Source organism: Bufo bufo, chromosome 6 (assembly GCF_905171765.1).
Source record: "Bufo bufo chromosome 6, aBufBuf1.1, whole genome shotgun sequence".
In the NCBI taxonomy this organism is placed as follows: Eukaryota; Metazoa; Chordata; class Amphibia; order Anura; family Bufonidae; genus Bufo; species Bufo bufo.
Window position 1 is genome coordinate 115,475,031 of NC_053394.1, and position 21,478 is coordinate 115,496,508.

Consider the following 21,478-nt stretch of genomic DNA (forward strand, 5'->3'; position numbering starts at 1 on the left):
CTAGAAATACTTTTTGTAATATACTTTATTAATGAATTTTGAATTTTAAATACAGTTTTCCCTCCCTAAAGCGCACCATTCCCTGTGTTCTTAAAATCCATTTTTCTCCACATCGCTGACTTCTCAGCGGTGTACGGACTCGGCACTTTATCAATGGGGCAGCAGGGCAGTGATTAAATGCTGGCATAGCACATGGGTACCGTGTAACCATGTGCCATACCAGGATTAGCTGAGCGGAGCGTGCTCCTGCCTGTGCCTGCTTTGCTAAGCTAAAAGTCCTGCATGTCAGCTTTTAGCTTAGCAAAGCATGCACAGGCAGGAGCTCGCTCAGCTAATCATGGCATAGCACATGGTTACATTGTACCCATGTACTATGCCAGGATTTAATAAACCTGGAGGGGGCACAGGCAGGAGCAGCAATGTGTGCTCCTGCCCATACTCCATGCGGTGCGGCCCCATTGACAAACTGTAGACTCCGTACTCCATACACCGCTAAGAAGTCAGCGATGTGGAGAAAAAAGTGGATTTTAAGCGCACAGGGAAAGGTGCGCTGTAAGGTACTTTCACACTTGCGTTTTTCTTTTCCGGCACTGAGTTCCGTCAAAAGGGCTCAATGCCGGAAAAGAACTGATCAGGATTATCCCCATGCATTCTGAATGGAGAGCATTCCGTTCTGGATGCATCAGGATGTCTTCAGTTCAGTCATTTTGACTGATCAGGCAAAAGATAAAACTGCAGCAAGCTACGGTTTTATCTCCGGCCAAAAAAAACAGAAAACTTGCCTGAATGCCGGATCCGGCATTTTTTTCCATAGGAATGTATTAGTGCCGGATCCGGCATTCAAAATACCGGAATGCCGAATCCGTCCTGCGCAGACCAAAAATAAGGTTAAAAAAATAAATGCCGGATCCGTTTTGCCGGATGACACCGGAAAGACGGATCCGGCATTTCAATGCATTTTTCTGACTGATCAGGCATTTTTAAGACTGATCAGGATCCTGATCAGTCTTACAAATGCCATCAGTTGGCATACGTTTTGCCGGCGACGGAACTGCTTGCCGGATTACTCTGCCGCAAGTGTGAAAGTAGCCTTAGGCAGGGAAAACTCTATTAAAAATTCTAAATGCATTAATAAAGTATATTAGAAAAAGTATTATTAGGGCATTTTGGACATTTTACAAAAAACTTAATTAAGAGTTTAGTTACTCTTTAAACATCATTACAACAAATGAAAAAAATATATATTTCCTATCGGCAAATATGACAATATAACATCTGCAGCAGGTTTTTTTTGCTCCAAAAAGATAAATGCTTTAAAAAAATAAAAATAAAATAGTGTGAAACCACCCCACAAGTTGCAGAAGTTACTGCATATGGACTACTGGATTCATTGTCTAAATTTAGTAACCAAAGCGGTAACTGGAACGTAGCCTACGTCAATAGGCGAGAAGCGAACTCGCTGCAACATAATAATTGTTTCTTAGGATAAACTGATTTCGCTGCCAATATTTGCATATGGATGGGCAAAGATCAAACAGATTCCAGCACAAACTTGTAGAACAGAAATGAATGATGGAGAAACTCCAGCCTTGTTATCAAAATTCTGAAACAGCAAAGGCCGCGTTCACCATCCCATAAACATTTTATCATCTCTAATTTAGAAGGCATAAAGTTTAACACCTTATCTATAAATGCAGCAGGTACATAAAGGTGAACAAACAGCGTGTTGCTTGTAAACTCCTAGTCAGAACTAGCGGACGAGTGTGATATGAAGAAAAGTCCGTAAATACGGTTTGGAGGGCTCAAAAAAGATCTGCACTACTGCCCTGTGTGATTGGGACTAGTCGGTTCAGCTATTTCTGTCTCAACATTACTATGTTGGATAGATTAACACATACTGCCACACAGTCTAAATGGACTAACATAAGCCATAGAATTATTTTATTGGGGACATTGGTGTAAACCTGACCACCAGGGGATTTTCCTAAGGTTTTAAAATATATGGGACACTGGGCCAAGCCATGCAATAATAAAAACCTAATTTAATATTACTATACAATTCTTTAAAATTATTGATACGGAATGCCCAAATGATGCTGCCACAGAGTGACCCAATGATAATGCCATACAGTTTCCAAATAAGTCACTATTAACTCCATACAGTGCCCAACAGCGGTAGTATTTGGGTGCTGTATGGCCTTAATTTTGTATTATTTCACAGCTGTACGACAATATTATGGGTGAACTAATGGGGCAGCATTATTTAGGCATTGTGCACCCCTATGGTAGTACCTCCATGTTGTGCCTAAATAATGCCATCAATAGTAAGTCAGAAAATCTTCAAGACAAAGTAGTAGGTTATCACATACTTTTGATTAAGGCCTCTTTCACACGGCCGTCATGGATTTGGGCCGGATAAGATGCGGGTGCGTCGCGGGAAAATGCACAATTTTTATTGCGTTTTGCATGCGCGTGAGAAAAATCTGCATGTTTAGTACCCAAACCCGAACTTCTTCACAGAAAATTTTATTTTCCCTTATAACATTTCAGTATTTCCCATGATTTCACCATAAAAAAAAAAAAAGTACAGGTTACAAAATACAGAAGACCAGATTTTAACCATTCCATATAGTTTTCAGGTTTACTCCTATATAAAGCTAAAATAATTCTGCCAGGCAGAACACCACTCAAAGCGCAAAAAACAGGTATTCCAAGCAGTCGTCCCCCGTCCCCCCCTTCACCTGAAAAGATAATGTTTATCTAACATTATGAGCTAATTTTATAGACTTGGCTTAGTTATATCTAGTATCATTTTTGAATGATTTTATAGACGGTGATTTACCACGCACTGTTCATTCTTTATGCAGTTTGCTGGACATTTACAGCCCTTGACAGAAAGCTCAGCTATTTTTAAAACCCCCATAGAAGTAAATAGGATCTGTTCACTTTAGGTCCAGTTCTGGAGATAGGTTCAACCTGCTCCTATCTAGGACCTGCTCCTATCAGACATTTATGGCATATCCTACCACTATGCCAGGGGTGTAATATAGGGGAAGCAGGGTTAGCAGCTGCTTTGGGGCCCAAACTCAGAAGGGGCCCAACTAGGAGGAGGACTAAAAGATTCTACTGGCAGGGCCCCCTCAACATTATTATACAGGGATCTCAAGTCTCCCGGACGTTCAGAGAGTCTCCCGGTATTAGATAGCGGCTCCCTGACACCCGCATGTGAAACAATATATCCCGGAAAGGTTTACTGATAGAAGAGCAAAGAGATAAGAGAAGTGACAGGACAGAGTTTAGATTACAGGTTGAATTAACCCTTTAGGGTCAAATTGGCTTCTCAAGGAGATATATATGTTAAAGGCATCCCTTCTTCTGTCTCATTCAGTAGCTATAGAACTATTGAGAGAGATGTATTTTTTTTTAAATACATTTACACATTTAACCCTCCATTTTAATTATATTATTTACCCCAGTGTTAAATTCACCCCCCCCCCCCCCCCCCCCTGGATGCTTGATTTTTTTCCTACAGTGGGGTAGATAATTACACACAGGGTTTTAAAGAATAAACTTCCTGACTCAAGACCAAGAGCCGAGTCAGCGAGTCAGCAAGTGAATGGAAGCATCTGCGCATGCGCAACCTAAGCTTCGGTTCACTTGCTTCTTGTCAGCTCAGCGAATGAACCGAAGATTCGATTCATGAATCGGTTCATTTGAATGAACTGATTCAAATGAACCGATTCATGTGAAAGATCCGAACTTCCCATCTCTAGTTTACTCGCAGTAAACTTTTTCGGCAACCTGTAGCAGTGTCCCCTTCTCGGCGCGTGCGCACAGTGCAAGAAGAAGCCGATGCCAGCAGTCCACAACGGCGCATCAGGCTGAGCCTGTGCGCACGCACAGGATCTCAAAGTGGGAGGAGCGGGAGGGAGAGGTGGCACTGTGGAGTAGAAGGCGGCGCTGGGCACGAACGGCGATGCGTGCGGCCGGGCACCATGCATCCACAGACCTCCCCTGCTTGGGCACCTTAATTCAGTGATTGACAGGTTAGTAAAACCAGTTTTTCGGCAGAAGAAAGCCACATATTGCTTTTATAAGGCCACCTTAGAAATCAGAATGCTACCCTGGACATGAGCATATGTTTAGCTCACAGGGCTTATAGGTGGTGACAGAATCCCTTTAATCATATACATAAATATGATAATTTGGGGCAGGGTAATGAGCCCAGTCCTCCACACCATAGAGCAAAGTGTGTGTTTGAAAAATGTAATAAAATGTTTGTGAAAGAAAAAAAAAGAAAACCTCCCTGAAATGAGAAGTACACCTCCCTGAAATGAGGTTTTGCAGGTTGGGATGAATGATTATACAATGACATTATACAGGGAGTGCAGAATTATTAGGCAAGTTGTATTTTTGAGGATTAATTTTATTATTGAACAACAACCATGTTCTCAATGAACCCAAAAAACTCATTAATATCAAAGCTGAATATTTTTGGAAGTAGTTTTTAGTTTGTTTTTAGTTTTAGCTATTTTAGGGGGATATCTGTGTGTGCAGGTGACTATTACTGTGCATAATTATTAGGCAACTTAACAAAAAACAAATATATACCCATTTCAATTATTTATTTTTACCAGTGAAACCAATATAACATCTCAACATTCACAAATATACATTTCTGACATTCAAAAACAAAACAAAAACAAATCAGTGACCAATATAGCCACCTTTCTTTGCAAGGACACTCAAAAGCCTGCCATCCATGGATTCTGTCAGTGTTTTGATCTGTTCACCATCAACATTGCGTGCAGCAGCAACCACAGCCTCCCAGACACTGTTCAGAGAGGTGTACTGTTTTCCCTCCTTGTAAATCTCACATTTGATGATGGACCACAGGTTCTCAATGGGGTTCAGATCAGGTGAACAAGGAGGCCATGTCATTAGATTTTCTTCTTTTATACCCTTTCTTGCCAGCCACGCTGTGGAGTACTTGGACGCGTGTGATGGAGCATTGTCCTGCATGAAAATCATGTTTTTCTTGAAGGATGCAGACTTCTTCCTGTACCACTGCTTGAAGAAGGTGTCTTCCAGAAACTGGCAGTAGGACTGGGAGTTGAGCTTGACTCCATCCTCAACCCGAAAAGGCCCCACAAGCTCATCTTTGATGATACCAGCCCAAACCAGTACTCCACCTCCACCTTGCTGGCGTCTGAGTCGGACTGGAGCTCTCTGCCCTTTACCAATCCAGCCACGGGCCCATCCATCTGGCCCATCAAGACTCACTCTCATTTCATCAGTCCATAAAACCTTAGAAAAATCAGTCTTGAGATATTTCTTGGCCCAGTCTTGACGTTTCAGCTTGTGTGTCTTGTTCAGTGGTGGTCGTCTTTCAGCCTTTCTTACCTTGGCCATGTCTCTGAGTATTGCACACCTTGTGCTTTTGGGCACTCCAGTGATGTTGCAGCTCTGAAATATGGCCAAACTGGTGGCAAGTGGCATCTTGGCAGCTGCACGCTTGACTTTTCTCAGTTCATGGGCAGTTATTTTGCGCCTTGGTTTTTCCACACGCTTCTTGCGACCCTGTTGACTATTTTGAATGAAATGCTTGATTGTTCGATGATCACGCTTCAGAAGCTTTGCAATTTTAAGAGTGCTGCATCCCTCTGCAAGATATCTCACTATTTTTGACTTTTCTGAGCCTGTCAAGTCCTTCTTTTGATCCATTTTGCCAAAGGAAAGGAAGTTGCCTAATAATTATGCACACCTAATATAGGGTGTTGATGTCATTAGACAACACCCCTTCTCATTACAGAGATGCACATCACCTAATATGCTTAATTGGTAGTAGGCTTTCGAGCCTATACAGCTTGGAGTAAGACAACATGCATAAAGAGGATGATGTGGTCAAAATACTCATTTGCCTAATAATTCTGCACGCAGTGTATAAAGTGACACTATAGGAAACGGACAAAGCATCTGTCAGGCGCGATCTTGACTAGCCTCAGGAGTGGGGTTGCACAGGAGTCTGGATTTTCAAAGAAGTTGCTGGGAGAGAGGGGGCCTGTTCAAAAATTTGCTGAGGGGCCCAGTCATTTCTAGTTACGTCACTGCAATATACCATAAATGTACCAGATAGGAATACCCTTTTAATTATTACTAATACCTAATACCTCCAAAAATAGTTATTACTTTACATTCCCCATATGTCTACTTCATGTTTGGATCATTTTGGAAATTATATTTTATTTTTTGGGGATGTTACAAGGCTTAGAAGTTTAGAAGCAAATCTTGAAATTTTTCAGAAATTTTCAAAAACCCAATTTTTAGGGACCAGTTCAGGTCTGAAGTCACTTTGCGAGGCTTACATAATAGAAACCACCCAAAAATGACCCCATTCTAGAAACTACACCCCTCAAGGTATTCAAAACTGATTTTACAAACTTTGTTAACCCTTTAAGTGTTCCACAAGAATTAATGGAAAATAGAGATACAATTTAAAAATTTCACTTTTTTGGCAGATTTTCCATTTTAATAATTGTTTTCCAGTTACAAAGCAAGAGTTAACAGCCAAACCAAACTCAATATTTATGGCCCTGATTCTGTCGTTTACAGAAACACCCCATATGTGGTCTTAAACTACTGTACGGGCACACGGCAGGGCGCAGAAGGAAAGGAATGCCATACGGTTTTTGGAAGGCAGATTTTGCTGGACTGTTTTTTTTTACACCATGTACCATTTGAAGCCCCCCTGATGCACCCCTAGAGTAGAAACTCCATAAAAGTGACCCCATCAAAGAAACTACACCCCTCAAGGTATTCAAAACTGATTTTACAAATTTCGTTAACCCTTTAGGTGTTCCACAAGAGTTATTGGCAAATGGAGATGAAATTTCAGAATTTCAATTTTTTGGCAAATTTTCCATTTTAATCCATTTTTTCCAGTAACAAAGCAAGGGTTAACAGCCAAACAAAACTCAATATTTATGGCCCTGATTCTGTAGATTACAGAAACACCCCATATGTGGTCGTAAACTGCTATACGGGCACACGGCAGGGCGCAGAAGGAAAGGAATGCCATACGGTTTTTGGAAGGTAGATTTTGCTGGACTGGTTTTTTTGACCCCATGTCCCATGTGAAGCCCCCCTAATGCACCCCTAGAGTAGAAACTCCAAAAAAGTGACCCCATTTTAGAAACTACGGGATAGGGTGGAAGTTTTGTTGGTACTAGTTTAGGGTACATATGATTTTTGGTTGCTCTATATTACACTTTTTGTGAGGCAAGGTAACAAGAAATAGCTGTTTTGGCACAGTTTTTTATTTTTTGTTATTTACAATATTCATCTGACAGGTTAGATCATGTGGTATTTTTATAGACCAGGTTGTCATGGACGCGGCGATACCTAATATGTATACTTTTTTTATTTATGTAAGTTTTACACAATGATTTCTTTTTTTAAACCAAAAAAATCATGTTTTAGTGTTTCCATAGTCTGAGAGCCATAATTTTTTCTGTTTTTGGGCGATTACCTTGCGTAGGGTATGATTTTTGCGGGATGAGATTACGGTTTTATTGGCACTATTTTGGGGTGTGTGTGAATTTTTGATCGCTTGCTATTACACTTTTTGTGATGTAAGGTGACAAAAAATGGTTTATTTAGAACAGTTTTTATTGTTTATTTTTTACGGTATTCATCTGAGGGGTTAGGTAATGTGATATTTTTATAGAGCCGCTCGATACGGACGCGGTGATACCTAATATGTATAAAAATTTTTATTTATGTAAGTTTTACACAATAACTATTGTATAACAACTAAATAATAATTATGTTTTAGTGTCTCCATATTCTGAGCCATAGTTTTTTATTTTTTGGGCGATTATCTTAGGTAGGGGCTCATTTTTTGCAGGATGAGGTGACGGTTAGATTGGTTCTATTTTGGTGGGCAAACGCTTTTTTTATCGCTTGCTGTTGTACTTTTTGTGATGTAAGGTGACAATTTTTTTTTTATTTAGCACAGTTTTTATTTTTTATTTTTTACGGTGTTCATTTGAGGGGTTAGATCATGTGATATGTTTATAGAGACGGTCGATACGGACGCGGCGATACCAAATATGTATTCTTTTTTTTCTCCCCCTATTTTTTACCAATTTTTTTTTACTTTATTTGGGCAAAATGACGTTTTTATTTTTACTTGAAACTTTTAATTTTTTGGGTGGAAAACTTTCTTTTTTCAACTTTTTTTTTCACTTTATTTTTTGTCCCACTTTGGGACTTGAACTTTTGTGGGTCTAATCCCTTTACAATGCATTCCAATACATCTGTATTGGAATGCATTGGCTGTATGAGTAATACAGCTTCCTGCCTGTGAGATCCAGGGGGTTGTATCTCACAGGCTCGTCACCGTAAGGCAGCGCGATGCCTTACCTAGGCATCGCGCTGCCTTCCATGCCATCGGGTCCCCCCTACAGCCGCATGGGCACCGCCCGCCACCATTGCAACCGCAAGTAAAAGCCGCAAACCGCAGGTCTGAATTGACCTGCGGTTTGCGGCGATCGCCGACACGGGACCCCCCCCGCGCATTTAGCCAAGGTGCCTGCTCAATGATTTGAGCAGGCACCTTGTTCCGATCACCGCCCGCCGGGCGGCGGTGATCGGAAATACACATGACGTACCGGTACGTCATGTGTCCTTAAGTACCAGGACAACCTGCCGTACCGGTACGTCATGTCTCCTGAAGAGGTTAAGAACTGTTTACTGGTCATTAGAACACACTGTAATATCAACTGAGGCTGATCTTACCTTGGTAAAACATTTAGGGGGTCATTTATTAATACCGGCAATTTATACGCCGGTCTTAATCCCCCTGTGCTGGCGGCAGATGCGCCAAAGTTATGGAGAGGCGCAGGGGCCTCTACATAACTTTGACTTTTGGTTCCGCTGGCCGTGCAACATGGTTTAAACTATGGCAGCTCCCATAAACTGATGTAGAAAATGGTAAATGAAACTGGCCAGCCGACCCACCCTCTTCCACGCCCATGCCATACCCACTTTTTCCACCACCTCGGAAAAGTGGCGTGAGCGTGAAAAAGTTGCAGATTTCGTCGCAATGCGCCTTTGCGACAAAATCTGTGCCTTATATACGCCAAAAAGTGGCGTATATTTTGTAATATCTAATTGAGAAAAACAATTAGTGACAATTGTCTTCTCACTAGTGGAGGTAAAGAGCTGCATTCACACGCAGCAATCACTTCTTTTGTATGGGGACGAGCGTTGACTGGTGCCATAGCTTTGAATAGTACAAAGAATGTGAGCCTTAGCTTGTCACCATACAGATTGATTGAGGTGCCCGCATGAAAGATTGTTTCATCAGATGCGAGTGTTCTTCAGACGAGTGTTTTGCTCGTCCATACGGCATCCTTTACACAGGCATATTATCGAGAATGAGCATTCATACAAGCATTCATTATGGATAATCTGCCTGACAATCTGGCAGTGTAAATCCAGCTTTAGTCTTTATAGTGTGAATAAATCTGAACTGTGTACACAGAGTCTGGTAATTTAGCACTATTCAAGTCAATAGGGCTGAGCTGCAACACCAGACATAGCCCATGCGCAAGAGAGGTGCTGTTTGTAGAAAGAAAACAGACTTTCCTGGGCATCACCATGAAATGCAATGCAATCTGCGGGCAGGATGGGAGTGATAGTTGTCCTGATGATGATGTGTGATGGTATAACCTTCAGTCCGTTGCTCCCTGGGGATCGGTGCAATGAAAAGGTGGTATAAAGAATCAGGCCAGAAGTAGAAGAACAAAAGTCTCTTTTTACTTAAAAATAGGAGTTGTAGTACTTTGAGCATTCGTTGTGTACAGTGCAATCTCCTTCCCCAGAGAATGAGGTATGGTACTGGCAAAGTGGCAGTTAATGGCACTTCTGATGTGCTATCTTGCTGATGTCTCTTAAACCTTGAACTTCTGGCTAACAGCTGGCACGTGTAGCTCTAGTTATCTACTGTGGAATGCAGGCTATGAGTTGTTCTGGCCTGGATGTAATCTATGTGATGGGTGTCTGAGTCGTAGCCCTTCACCTGCAGCTGGTCACTCTACTGACTGTAAACACTGTAGCTTTTCTGATTTCTAGAATTTTTGTATACTTGCAGTCTCTCTCTCTTTAACATGTACTACATAATGTGGTGACAGGTTATTTTTAACCCCTTAAGGACCACCTTTTGTGGTTTCAGCACTCCTGAATGGATGTACTTAACATCTCCAATTCTTAGGGAATCTTGCTTCTCTACAGCCAGGATTAGAGGTAGTCCAATCCCAACTGTTTGACACAATCTATGACCACAGCATGATCAAAGAGGATTTCCCCCTCTGATTGGGTCCCGATGATCTGATTAGAGGAAAAGTAAGCCCAGTAAAGTCAGCACTGAGGACCTAGAAAGGACCCCAAGACTGTAAATTCTGTAATCCTGCTGTTAACCACAGCACAGCCTGTGCTATAGAGACACAGAGCATAATGTATTACCATACAGGAGTATGCTAATACACAAGTATAAAATGAATTCCTTAAAGGGGTTTTCTGAGACCTTCTAATTGTTGACACATCCTTCTCACAGCATTTTCTAAGCCAGTGAAGACGCGTTCATGTGTCATGTGGCCTAGGAGCAGCCTAGCCTCATTGAAGTGAATGGGGCTGAGGGCGATACCTAGCACAGCCGCTATGGCACCCACAGGAGCGCTGGTGCCTTCTCCAAACAGCTGATCAGCAGGGGTCTTGTTTGTCAGACCACCACTAATCAGATACTGATAACCTATCCAGAGTAAAAGGGAAAAAAAACTATACTCATTACGTATCCACACAACCAAAATGATCTGAACAACTCATTTATCATGTTATTCAGTGTAAAATATGCACAGTGTAAACAATATAATAATAATAAAGCAATGTCAATGGTAAAAAGTATTTTATACAGTATGTACCCTCAAACAGCACCAAAAATGCAATTTCTCTTGCATAAAACTAGGCCTTATGCAGCCTTGTCCATGAAAAACATGTTACCAATAAAAAATTCTCATTAGGCTTCTCTCACAACTATGTTACATGTCTCCGGCAGGCATAGCCAGATGATACCGCAAGGCCTGTTGCATGCCGAGGTTTTTGTCCAGCCGAATCCCAGCATTTTTGCATCGGATACCATTATAGTCAATGGGGCTGGCTGGCATTGTGGCAACCTCCAGCTATGCCCGATCCAGAGAGCTCCAGCATCTGGCAGAGACCTGTAACGCTGGTGTAAAACTAGCCTTATATATAGATCTTGTTCCTGGTTGTCAGTAGCGTTATCTGTCTTGCATCTTCTGAGTAAGTCCATTAGGTATCAGCTATGATCAGTGGCTCTGCATTTTTAGCCTGGGGTGGCATACTTGGCATGTCAACTCCTAATTATCATAAGCTGCTCCACCACTTCCTCATGCTTTACATTGCAGCTGTGTATTTTCAGATTGGCTGCTGAGTATAAGCACAAGTTCAAATGAAATTCATTGCAAATCAGCATAATCCCCATATAACCAATGACAGAATTTACAAGCAGCTAGTTCAGTGACATGAAAGAATTTCGAGAATATGACACATATATGTAACCAACTGACCCTGGGTAACTGGGAGTGGTGGAGGCCGCTTTACTAGACAGTCTTCTTGATGTATATCATTAATGTAGCCCATGGCAGCAGATTATCCTGGATTTTGTATGACCTTTATATCCTTGTAGACTCTGTAGATATTTGACCTAGGCTATCTTCTGACTTCTGGAGTTTGTGTTCTCCCGACAACCACTTATTTCTGGATTCAGATCATTTCTTATATTGGTAATACAAAGACGCCATTGCAACCTGTAAGATTATGGTTGGACTAAAGACATATGGGCTGACAACTAATCCAGGAACTGTGCACATCTCCAACACCGTATCCCTGGATTCTGCACATCACCCCTGCATGGGTTCAGTGTTTGTGGTGCTGCTTGTTTTCCCCATCATTGTGCACTCTAAATCCCTATAGAAGATACATACCTATCCCTCTTTTCACTATATACAGGGGAAACTCGAAAAATTTTAATATCGTGCAAAGTTCATTTATTTCAGTAATGCAACTTAAAAGGTGAAACTAACATATGAGACTCATTACATGCAAAGCGAGATATTTCAAGCCTTTATTTGTTATGATTTGGATGATTACGGCTTACAGCTTATGAAACCCCAAAGTCACAATTTTGAGGTACCCTTTACTCAGGGGGTATGGATTAATTAGCGGACTAGAGTGTGACACTTTGAGCCTAGAATATTGAACCTTTTCACAATATTCTAATTTTAAGCTGCATTAATGCAATTCCTTTTAAGTTGCATTACTGAAATAAATGGACTTTTGCCCGATATTCTAATTTTTTCGAGTTTCACCTGTAAAGTAAAAACAGAATGCTCAAAATCTTTGCTTATTTCTTGATTAAATCTTGGTTTCATCAGTCCAGAGAATCTTGTTTCTCACAGTCTGAGAGTCAATTACAATGGGCTTTCATGTATCTTTTGCTGAGCAGAGCCTTCATTCGGCCCAGATTGGCGGAGTGCTGCAGTGATGGCTAACCTTTTGGAATTCTTTCCCATCTGCATACAGAAAGACTTTTCTGTATGCAATGTAATTATCTTGGACAACCCCTTAAAGCATCATACTATACAAATGAGAATTTGACTCAGATGTGTGCTCAGTAGCTTCTCATTATGTTCTATGGAGTCAAACGACACAGGCACAATGCTCCTGATGGGAAGACAGCTGGGTGACAACCACTGTGACTGACAGTACAGCTCCTATAGTAGTTGTCATACCGCTTTCCGAGAGAGCTGCTGATCTAGCCTGCGTATGCAGTGATATTTGGTAAAATGTATTAGTCACTGCATAACTTGGCAGATTTATAAGAACTGCAATGGCCGCCACATTGGTTGTTACCCAGAAAACCCAAATGTATTATCACTTTGACAGAAGACATGTTAAACTATTCATTTCTGTAGAGTGATAATATGACATAATGGTCCCTTGAAGTGAGCATGCTCAGAAGCATTGCCATGTAGAAATCTGTTGACTCACAAGTGTCAGCCAAAATATCTGCATGGCTATATCCACGGTTAACAAACAGTATAAGCCATGTTAAAATGCTGTGTCTTGGTCTACCCTTTCCCTTTCTTAAAGTCTTAAGCTTTTTATTTGCCATAAGGTTTTGCTTGCTTTGTATATCCTGCTAAGGTGTGTCTTCAAATGTACAGTAAGAGGCACATTCTTGCATGCAAACTTTTGTAAAGTTGTCCATATACTGTATAAGCCCTGTCTACTGACAACCTGTGACGTATTGGGGCTCATTAGGGTCAATGGCAGTGCACACAGGCTGTAGTGCTGCCTAGTATGTATGCAGCCTCTGGATGCCGTGGTACAGGATATGTTCAGATAAGACATCCATACTTATAGGATCGTATAGAGTATGCAAAGGTATAGGTATAGCCCCATGAAAGCCCTATTATAGCATGTAACAATAATACAACTGTACTTTATGAGAAGTAAAATTAAGAACATATTACTCCCACATATAGCTAGTGGGTTTTGACCAAATGGAGACCTGCATGTGACTTCAAAAGCCTTTGCCACATCTCATGCAGCATTTATTCTGGTGGCTCTTGTATGTGCCATCCCTTTATTATACCTGCTAGTAGTTACAATTAAAATGCTAGCAGTTTGCAATAAAGGTCTAGATGGGTGTTACCAGTTAGGGGGTGTCCCTGCACAGTCTGAAACTATCCAATCAGTGCTGCCAGGGTCAAACTGTGCAAAGACACCACCCCAACTGGTAACACCCATCTGGACCTCCATTGCAAACTGCTTGCAGGAATAATAAAGGAATGGCCCATCCTAGAGTCATAATGATACTCCAGAATTGTTACTTCAAGGGAGATGCAAGGATTTGCTAAAACATGCCAGGCGAGGTTAGGCCTCTTTCACACCAGCGAGTTCCATGCATTGGACTTGCAGCATGTGTCAGTGAGAGCACCCGCCCTGACCTCCCAGCTCTGATGGGTTGCAAAGCATTATACTGATTTATGATGGTATGTAACTCTTACAGTTCTGTCAGTGTTATAAAATACATTCCAGAACTCTAAGGGCTGTTTCACATGAGCGGATGCCGTGCAGACTGCAGAAGCACGGAGCATTAACATGATTGATAATGCTCCGTGCTTCTGCAGTCTGCATCGGGTCTTGGCTGTCATTCACGGAGCGGATATCACGCACGGCATCCGCTCGTGTGAAACAGCCCTAAGGGTTACATAGCATCATAAATCAATATAAGGCCTCTTTCACACGGGCGTTGCGGGAAAAGGTGCGGGTGCGTTGCGGGAACATGCACGATTTTTCCGCGCGAGTGCAAAACATTGTAATGCGTTTTGCACTCGCGTGAGAAAAATCGTGCATGTTTGGTACCCAAACCCAAACTTCTTCACAGAAGTTCGGGCTTGGGATCGGTGTTCTGTAGATTGTATTATTTTCCCTTATAACATGGTTATAAGGGAAAATAATAGCATTCTTAATACAGAATGCATAGTACAATAGGGGTGGAGGGGTTAAAAAAAATAAAAAAATAATTAAACTCACCTTAATCCACTTGCTCGCGCAGCCCTGCTGTGTGCAGGAAAAGGACCTGTGGCGACGTCACTCCGGTCATCACATGGTTCATCACATGATCCATCACCATGGTAAAAGATCATGTGACGGACCATATGATGACCGGAGTGACGTCACCACAGGTCCTTTTCCTGCGCACAGCAAAAAAGAAGAGAGAAGAGAAGCCGGGCTGCGCGAGCAAGTGGATTAAGGTGAGTTTTATTTTATTTTTATTTTTTTTAACCCCTCCAGCCCTATCGTACTATGCATTCTGTATTAAGAATGCTATTATTTTCCCTTATAACCATGTTATAAGGGAAAATAATAATGATCGGGTCCCCATCCCGATCGTCACCTAGCAACCATGTGTGAAAATCGCACCGCATCCGCACTTGCTTGCAGATGCTTGCGATTTTCACGCAACCCCATTCATTTCTATGGGGCCTGCGTTACGTGAAAAACTCACAAAGAGGAGCATGCTGCGATTTTCACGCAACGCACAAGTGATGCGTGAAAATCACTGCTCGTGTGCACAGCCCCATAGAAATGAATGGGTCAGGATTCAGTGCGGGTGCAATGCGTTCAACTCAAGCAAAGGGGCCTTATATGTACACATTGTGTGATTATGACTCTCTAAGGCCTCCTGCACATGACCGTATGGCTTTTTCAGTGTTTTGCGGTCCGTTTTTCACGGATCCGTTGTTCCGTTTTTTGTTTCCGTTGGGTTTCCGTTTCTGTTCCGTTTTTCTGTTCCGTTTTTCCGTATGGCATATACAGTATACAGTAATTACATAGATAAAATTGGGCTGGGCATAACATTTTCAATAAATGGTTGGGTCCGCAAAAAAACAGAACGGAAACGGAAGACATACGGATGCATTTCCGTATGTGTTCCCATTTTTTGGCGGACCCATTGACTTGAATGGAGCCACGGAACGTAATTTGCGGGCAATAATAGGACATGTTCTATCTTTAAACGGAACGGAAAAACGGAAATACGGAAACGGAATGCATACGGAGTACATTCCGTTGTTTTTTGCGGAACCATTGAAATGAATGGTTCCAAATACGGACCGTATATGGAATGCAAAAAACGGCCAGTAAACGGGGGGAAAAAACGGTCGTGTGCAGGAGGCCTCATAGAGTTTCTGTAACTCTTTTCCTGTGATGGTATTTTAACGACAACGGTGACCTATAATCTTAGTCTATTCAGCTGTCGCAAAACTGCAACTCCCAGCATGTCCTGACAGCCGAAAGCAACATCTGGCTAGACAACTTGCAGACCACTACGTGACAGCATAATGTGAGAAAAATCTTTCCTGTCTTTATAGCAGAAGTCCATGGATGGAATTTAGGAGGTCTACGGAAAAATAACAATGCGTCTACGGTGCCACAATTTTCATAGGGAATGCAACAAAATAAAAACAGAGGTACAGTAGGTGTGTGCAGAGCCGTAATACAGTGTTTTTTCCACCAGCATGTTATATGACATGTCTATGGGATAACACGGTGGCTTTACTTGTTGCTTCCTGTAACTTCCCTTCATCACAATTGAGAGCGACCATTCTGAACTTCTCACAAGGACTAACGTCAGGTTCACACTAGCGCAAGGTTTCTTTCACATCCGCGCTTTACATTTTCATTCTTCTGCTCCGTTATAGAAGCAGAAGAATGAAAATAACAGAATTGCCGGAAGCGAACGGAGCCTACGGACCCCATTGACTATAATGAGATTCGTTAGGTTTCCATCGAGGAGAAGGTTTTTGCAGCAGAGACAAAAGTCCTGCATTTTCGTTCTTCTGCTCCTATAACGGATATGTGAAAGGAGCCTTAGCTTGTTCTGGCATAAATATATTTGTCTGGCTGAAACCCAGCACTTATGCCGGAAAGCAGCTGGATCACCACTGGATTCCATTATAGTCAGTGAAGATCTAGGAGTTCTGGCTATGTTGGATATGGTGTTCCTCTACCAGAATAGCTAGCCGGATTTCGAATGTAGATATGAACATATCCTAACACCTGCTGATGGTATTTCTCAGCAGACAGACCCCATCCATCTGTGTTTCAAGGTACACAAAGTCCCTTAATTCCCAGCCCTAAGCACACAGATTTGGCCAATATGAAGACAACTCCATTTGAAAAGAAGCCGGCTTCTTTTACTACGCTTGGCCATACACTTTCCCACTACATGTCGAATGCCGGTCACTATAATGAATGGCGTGCCACTGTCCACAAATTTGGGTTTTTGTACGTAATAAATAAATATGATTATACTGCAAGGGAAGAACAAGTGTGGCAAGCAGTGTCTGACATAGAAAATAAGAAAAAAATAGCCCGATAATAAAGTAAATACAATAGATGAAGCAGCACATGATAAGAGAGATGCCGTGCTAAGATCAGGAAGAGCAATAAAAAAAACACCTGGGACATCCACTTTTCTTACGGAAAGATAATAAATCAGTGAGTGGACATTTTCTGGAAGCAGTCTAGTGCCAAAAGGCACACTGGAAGCTGGATGATAAGGAAGGTCTAAAGAGGAGCAGAACCAAGTCTGGTGGATGGTTCATTCTCACACCTACCATACAAGTCCTCTCAGGTGAGCCATGGCCAGAGAACATGGGGAGGATAGAGGCAGCGCTTTATATTGGTTGTCCAGTCGATGATTTATTTATATGAATGGGTCAAATGGCAGAACAAAAAAAAACTACTAGTACGGTATGATTTCAGCAGTGGATTCACACATTGGTCTTTTGTGACATTTTTCAGCACTTTTGCTTTTTGTGTTGGCTGTTGTACGGGCATATTACTTCTAACTGGTGGCATTCTTTGTCTCTTTGGCTTCATTTTTTTTAATCAAATTCAGCATGTTGAAGCAATAGTGTTTTTCCCAGGTGTCTTTTCATCTTTATCTATAGGTAAAGAAAACATCTGAAAAAAACACCATTTACACATGTGTTTTGATAAAAACACCACTGAAAAAAAATGCCTGCAGTATAGAAAAAAAGTAAGCAGCTTCGATGGTGTTTAAGTGTTAAAAAAAAAAAAAAACAGGGGCACTTCCATGATCTGGTTTTTCATGAAGATCAAATTATAATATCTGATCTTTGCAATTTCCGCTGCAACAAACGGACAAGCAGCGACAAAATGAATAAATTGATTCCGACAATGGCCCCGGTGTAAGACCTTTGTTATCAATGTAAACTTGTCCAGTTTCCTGAAGGTACAGACTCTTAACAAGATCTATACGGTACTACGGGATACCTTAGAGTCCCTCTAGCTGTGGTAACTCTACCCTTGCAGCCATGCAGGGAGAAAATGTTTCAACAGAGCTGAAGAACCGCAAGTTGGATACCAAGGGGGCGATGACACAAACACATCCAGTTCCCCACATACATTGTACACCTCACATAAACAGAGCAACAGTAAAAGGGGGCATTTATTGACTCACCACCACCAGCAACAGGATAACCAGCGGATAGAGACTCCTCATCTTAATCTCCCTTCGTGCAAAGAAATACTAATGTTTCTTGTAGCCGGGAGTGCTGATCAGTGGGTGCTTCATTGAGACCAGTCAGACCAGATTCTGCATCCTCCTTTTGTCCCACCCCTCTAATTCGCTCTGGCCAGCTACAAAAGAATCCCCCCTCAAGCTGTGTGTTTAGCCTCCTCCTCAGTGACAGACACACCTTCCCTGCTGGTATGAGGACAGCTTCCATGCAGTACAATGGCCTTTTAACTCTCGCCTTGCCAAAACTTGCTGCTCAAATCAACTCCTTTCTTTAATTATTTTTGAAAACTTGCTCTAAAAATTGCTTACTGTAGGTGATCATGCCAAAGGCTGGAGTTTCGAGAGAAACTGTGAAATCAGCTCTTTACTCTGCTGTTCACCTTTAAAGGGAACCTGTCATGTGGATATTTGATTATAATCTAACTAATTATATACAATCATTAAAAATATTTTCATCTGATGATTTTCAGTTCAATATAGTTGATTTCCTTATGGTCCTCACTGCTTCCTCAGACCAGACGCGTTTCGGGACACTTTCCGGTCCCTTCCTCAGTGGTCAAGTAACTTGACCACTGAGGAAGGGACCGGAAAGTGTCCCGAAACGCGTCTGGTCTGAGGAAGCAGTGAGGACCATAAGGAAATCAACTATATTGAACTGAAAATCATTGGATGAAAATACTCGCCACCGCGATATTCTTTTAAATTTCCCACAGCTAAGAAGATTGGCCAATCAGTAACCAACTACCGCGTGACGTCAGGCTGCATCACCATCACGTGCAGCATCACATGGTAAGGCAAGTGATCACGTGGGACGCCACGCAGGTCCTTGCAGAACGGAAGACACCGTAACAGATTGAAGAGGGGTAAAGTAAATTTCACCTTTTACTGTTCCTCCGTAATACAACATATGTACTTTGCCTACAATAACGGCTATATGTAATAAAAATATCGGGAGAATTTACATCTAAATTCAAGTGAATTAGAAATCTGCCAGGAGAGTCGCTCTCTCTTTAAAAGGCGGACACTCTAACACAGGACTTAAAGGGTTTCTGTCACCCCGCAAAACTCATATTTTTTTTTTGGATAGTTAGATTCCTCATAGTGCGATATAGGAGAATATAATAGTCTTACTTACTTTCATGCGGCCGATTCTTTATAAAACGAATTTTTATAATATGTAAATGAGGGCTCTACCAGCAAGTAGGGCGTCTACTTGCTGGTAGCCGCAGCAGCAATCCGCCCCCTCGCCGTGTTGATTGACAGGGCCAGCCGTGATCTCCTCCTCCGGCCGGCCCTGTCAGTAATTCAAAAATCGCGCGCCTCGCGTCATTCGGCGCAGGCGCTCTGAGATGAGGAGGCTCGTATCCTCAGCACTCCCTCAGTGCGCCTGCGCCGATGACATCACCGAAAGAGAAGACGTCATCGGCGCAGGCGCACTGAGGGAGTGCTGAGGAGACGAGCCTCCTCATCTCAGAGCGCCTGCGCCGAATGACGCGAGGCGCGTGATTTTTGAATTACTTACAGGGCCGGCCGGAGGAGGAGATCACGGCTGGCCCTGTCAATCAACACGGCGAGGGGGCGGATTTCTGCAGCAGCTACCAGCAAGTAGACGCCCTACTTGCTGGTAGAGCCCTCATTTACATATTATAAAAGTTCGTTTTATAAAGAATCGGCCGCATGAAAGTAAGTAAGAGCATTATATTCTCCTATATCGCGCTATAAGGAATCTAACTATCCAAAAAAAAAAAATGAGTTTTGCGGGGTGACAGAAACCCTTTAATATTGTTGTATCCATACCAGCAGCTACTTTATAGCGTTGCAATATATGAAGACTATCTATATGGTGTATGATTCACGTTTTTAAGAACACATTTTTAAGAACACTCGTATGCTAAAAAATCAACATTTTTGTTGTGCACAACGTATTTTACTCAATTGAGCACTTTTTCCAATTTCTTTGCACGGCACTTTGTCTTATATTATATTTATTGGATTTTTTATGCGAATATACTGCACACCTTTCAAGAACAGCACTACTTCACTGAAGGGAATCAACATATACTGTTAGGCTTTTTGGACTGTATACTTATTGATTCCAGGACCTTTTTGAAGAACTCTTTGAACATTTGGACACCAGCTCCAATCCTAGGGAATCCTAGTTCCCGTCCAACATTACCCATTGGAATATACACCTTTGTCCAATAGACTTTATATCAAATAACACCAAGAGTAGTCACTCTATCTTAACATATATTATATATATTTTTATCTCATCATTTTTATGTAATTTAAATAAATATCATCCTTAATCGAATATTTTATTTTAAATAACATTAAATATCTCTTAATTTAATCCAAATGCGAGTGTGCCATCACAATTCTTTTCTAACTCATCATTATCAGCTGGAGCTTTTCAATACGAGATGTTGGCAGATTGACTGGGTCAATTAAAGAAAGTGACCCAGCATTTTGCTAAGAGAATCAGTCACTTATTTATGTTGCCCTTAGTTAGGACACCATAAAACTTGTGACAGGTTCCCTTTAAAGCATGAAGACTCATTTCCTTCCAGTAAACTGATATTCAGTAGCGGTGGGCTGGCCGTATCTAGGAAAGTTAGGCTCTGTTCACACTTGTGTTGGGTAGCGCCATCAAGTTTTCCAGTATATTTGACGGTAAGAACAGCACAGTCTGCGGACTGGCCATAGAACCCACAGGGAAATTTCCTGGTGGGGCAATGTGCAGGGAGCCACCTGAGCCCTCACGGCCACTGTCTAGCTACATAATGAACTGATGCTAAGAGCATCAGGTACTTATACATCTGGCCAGGAGCCTCAGGTGCCCTCCTGAACTCAGCTGTATCCCGTTCTCATTATGGTGCTAGAGCGGTATTTTATCCCATCCTCAGTGAGGGTAGCAGTATTTTGTGCTGCACTGTGGTATTTGGTTTTGCTGGGGTGGTATTTTGTGCTGCACTACGGTCAGGGCCGGTGCAAGGATTTTTGCCAACACAAGCGAAGCTACATTTTGGCGCCCCCCCCCCCCCCCTCGCTCGCAGCTAACTTGGCCCTGGTCCCATCTGCATCAGCTGGCTTCTCCTCTGTGTGGTCCTGGTATCTTCTCTCTGCTTCAGACAATCGCTGGTTTGAGGACCGTATTTTTCGCCCTCTAAGACGTACCTAGGTTTTAGAGGATAATAAGAAATATATATTTTCCATTACACCTCAGGTCAGACCAGCAATCAGACCCCCAAAGTTAATCAGACCTCATATCAGACCCCC

The 21,478-nt window shown here is 42.0% G+C and overlaps 1 protein-coding gene across 1 annotated transcript in view; it reads right to left on the minus strand.

Moving 5' to 3' along the window:
- The window catches only part of CDH26 (cadherin 26), a 98,398-nt gene extending 80,114 nt beyond the window's left edge, over nucleotides 1-18,284 (minus strand). The window contains exon 1 of the mRNA XM_040435905.1: nucleotides 18,140-18,284. Within this exon, the coding sequence (XP_040291839.1) occupies nucleotides 18,140-18,181 (42 nt within the window). The 5' untranslated portion in view covers nucleotides 18,182-18,284. The remainder of the gene's footprint in view (nucleotides 1-18,139) is intronic.
- Nucleotides 18,285-21,478: the final 3,194 nt, after the last annotated feature.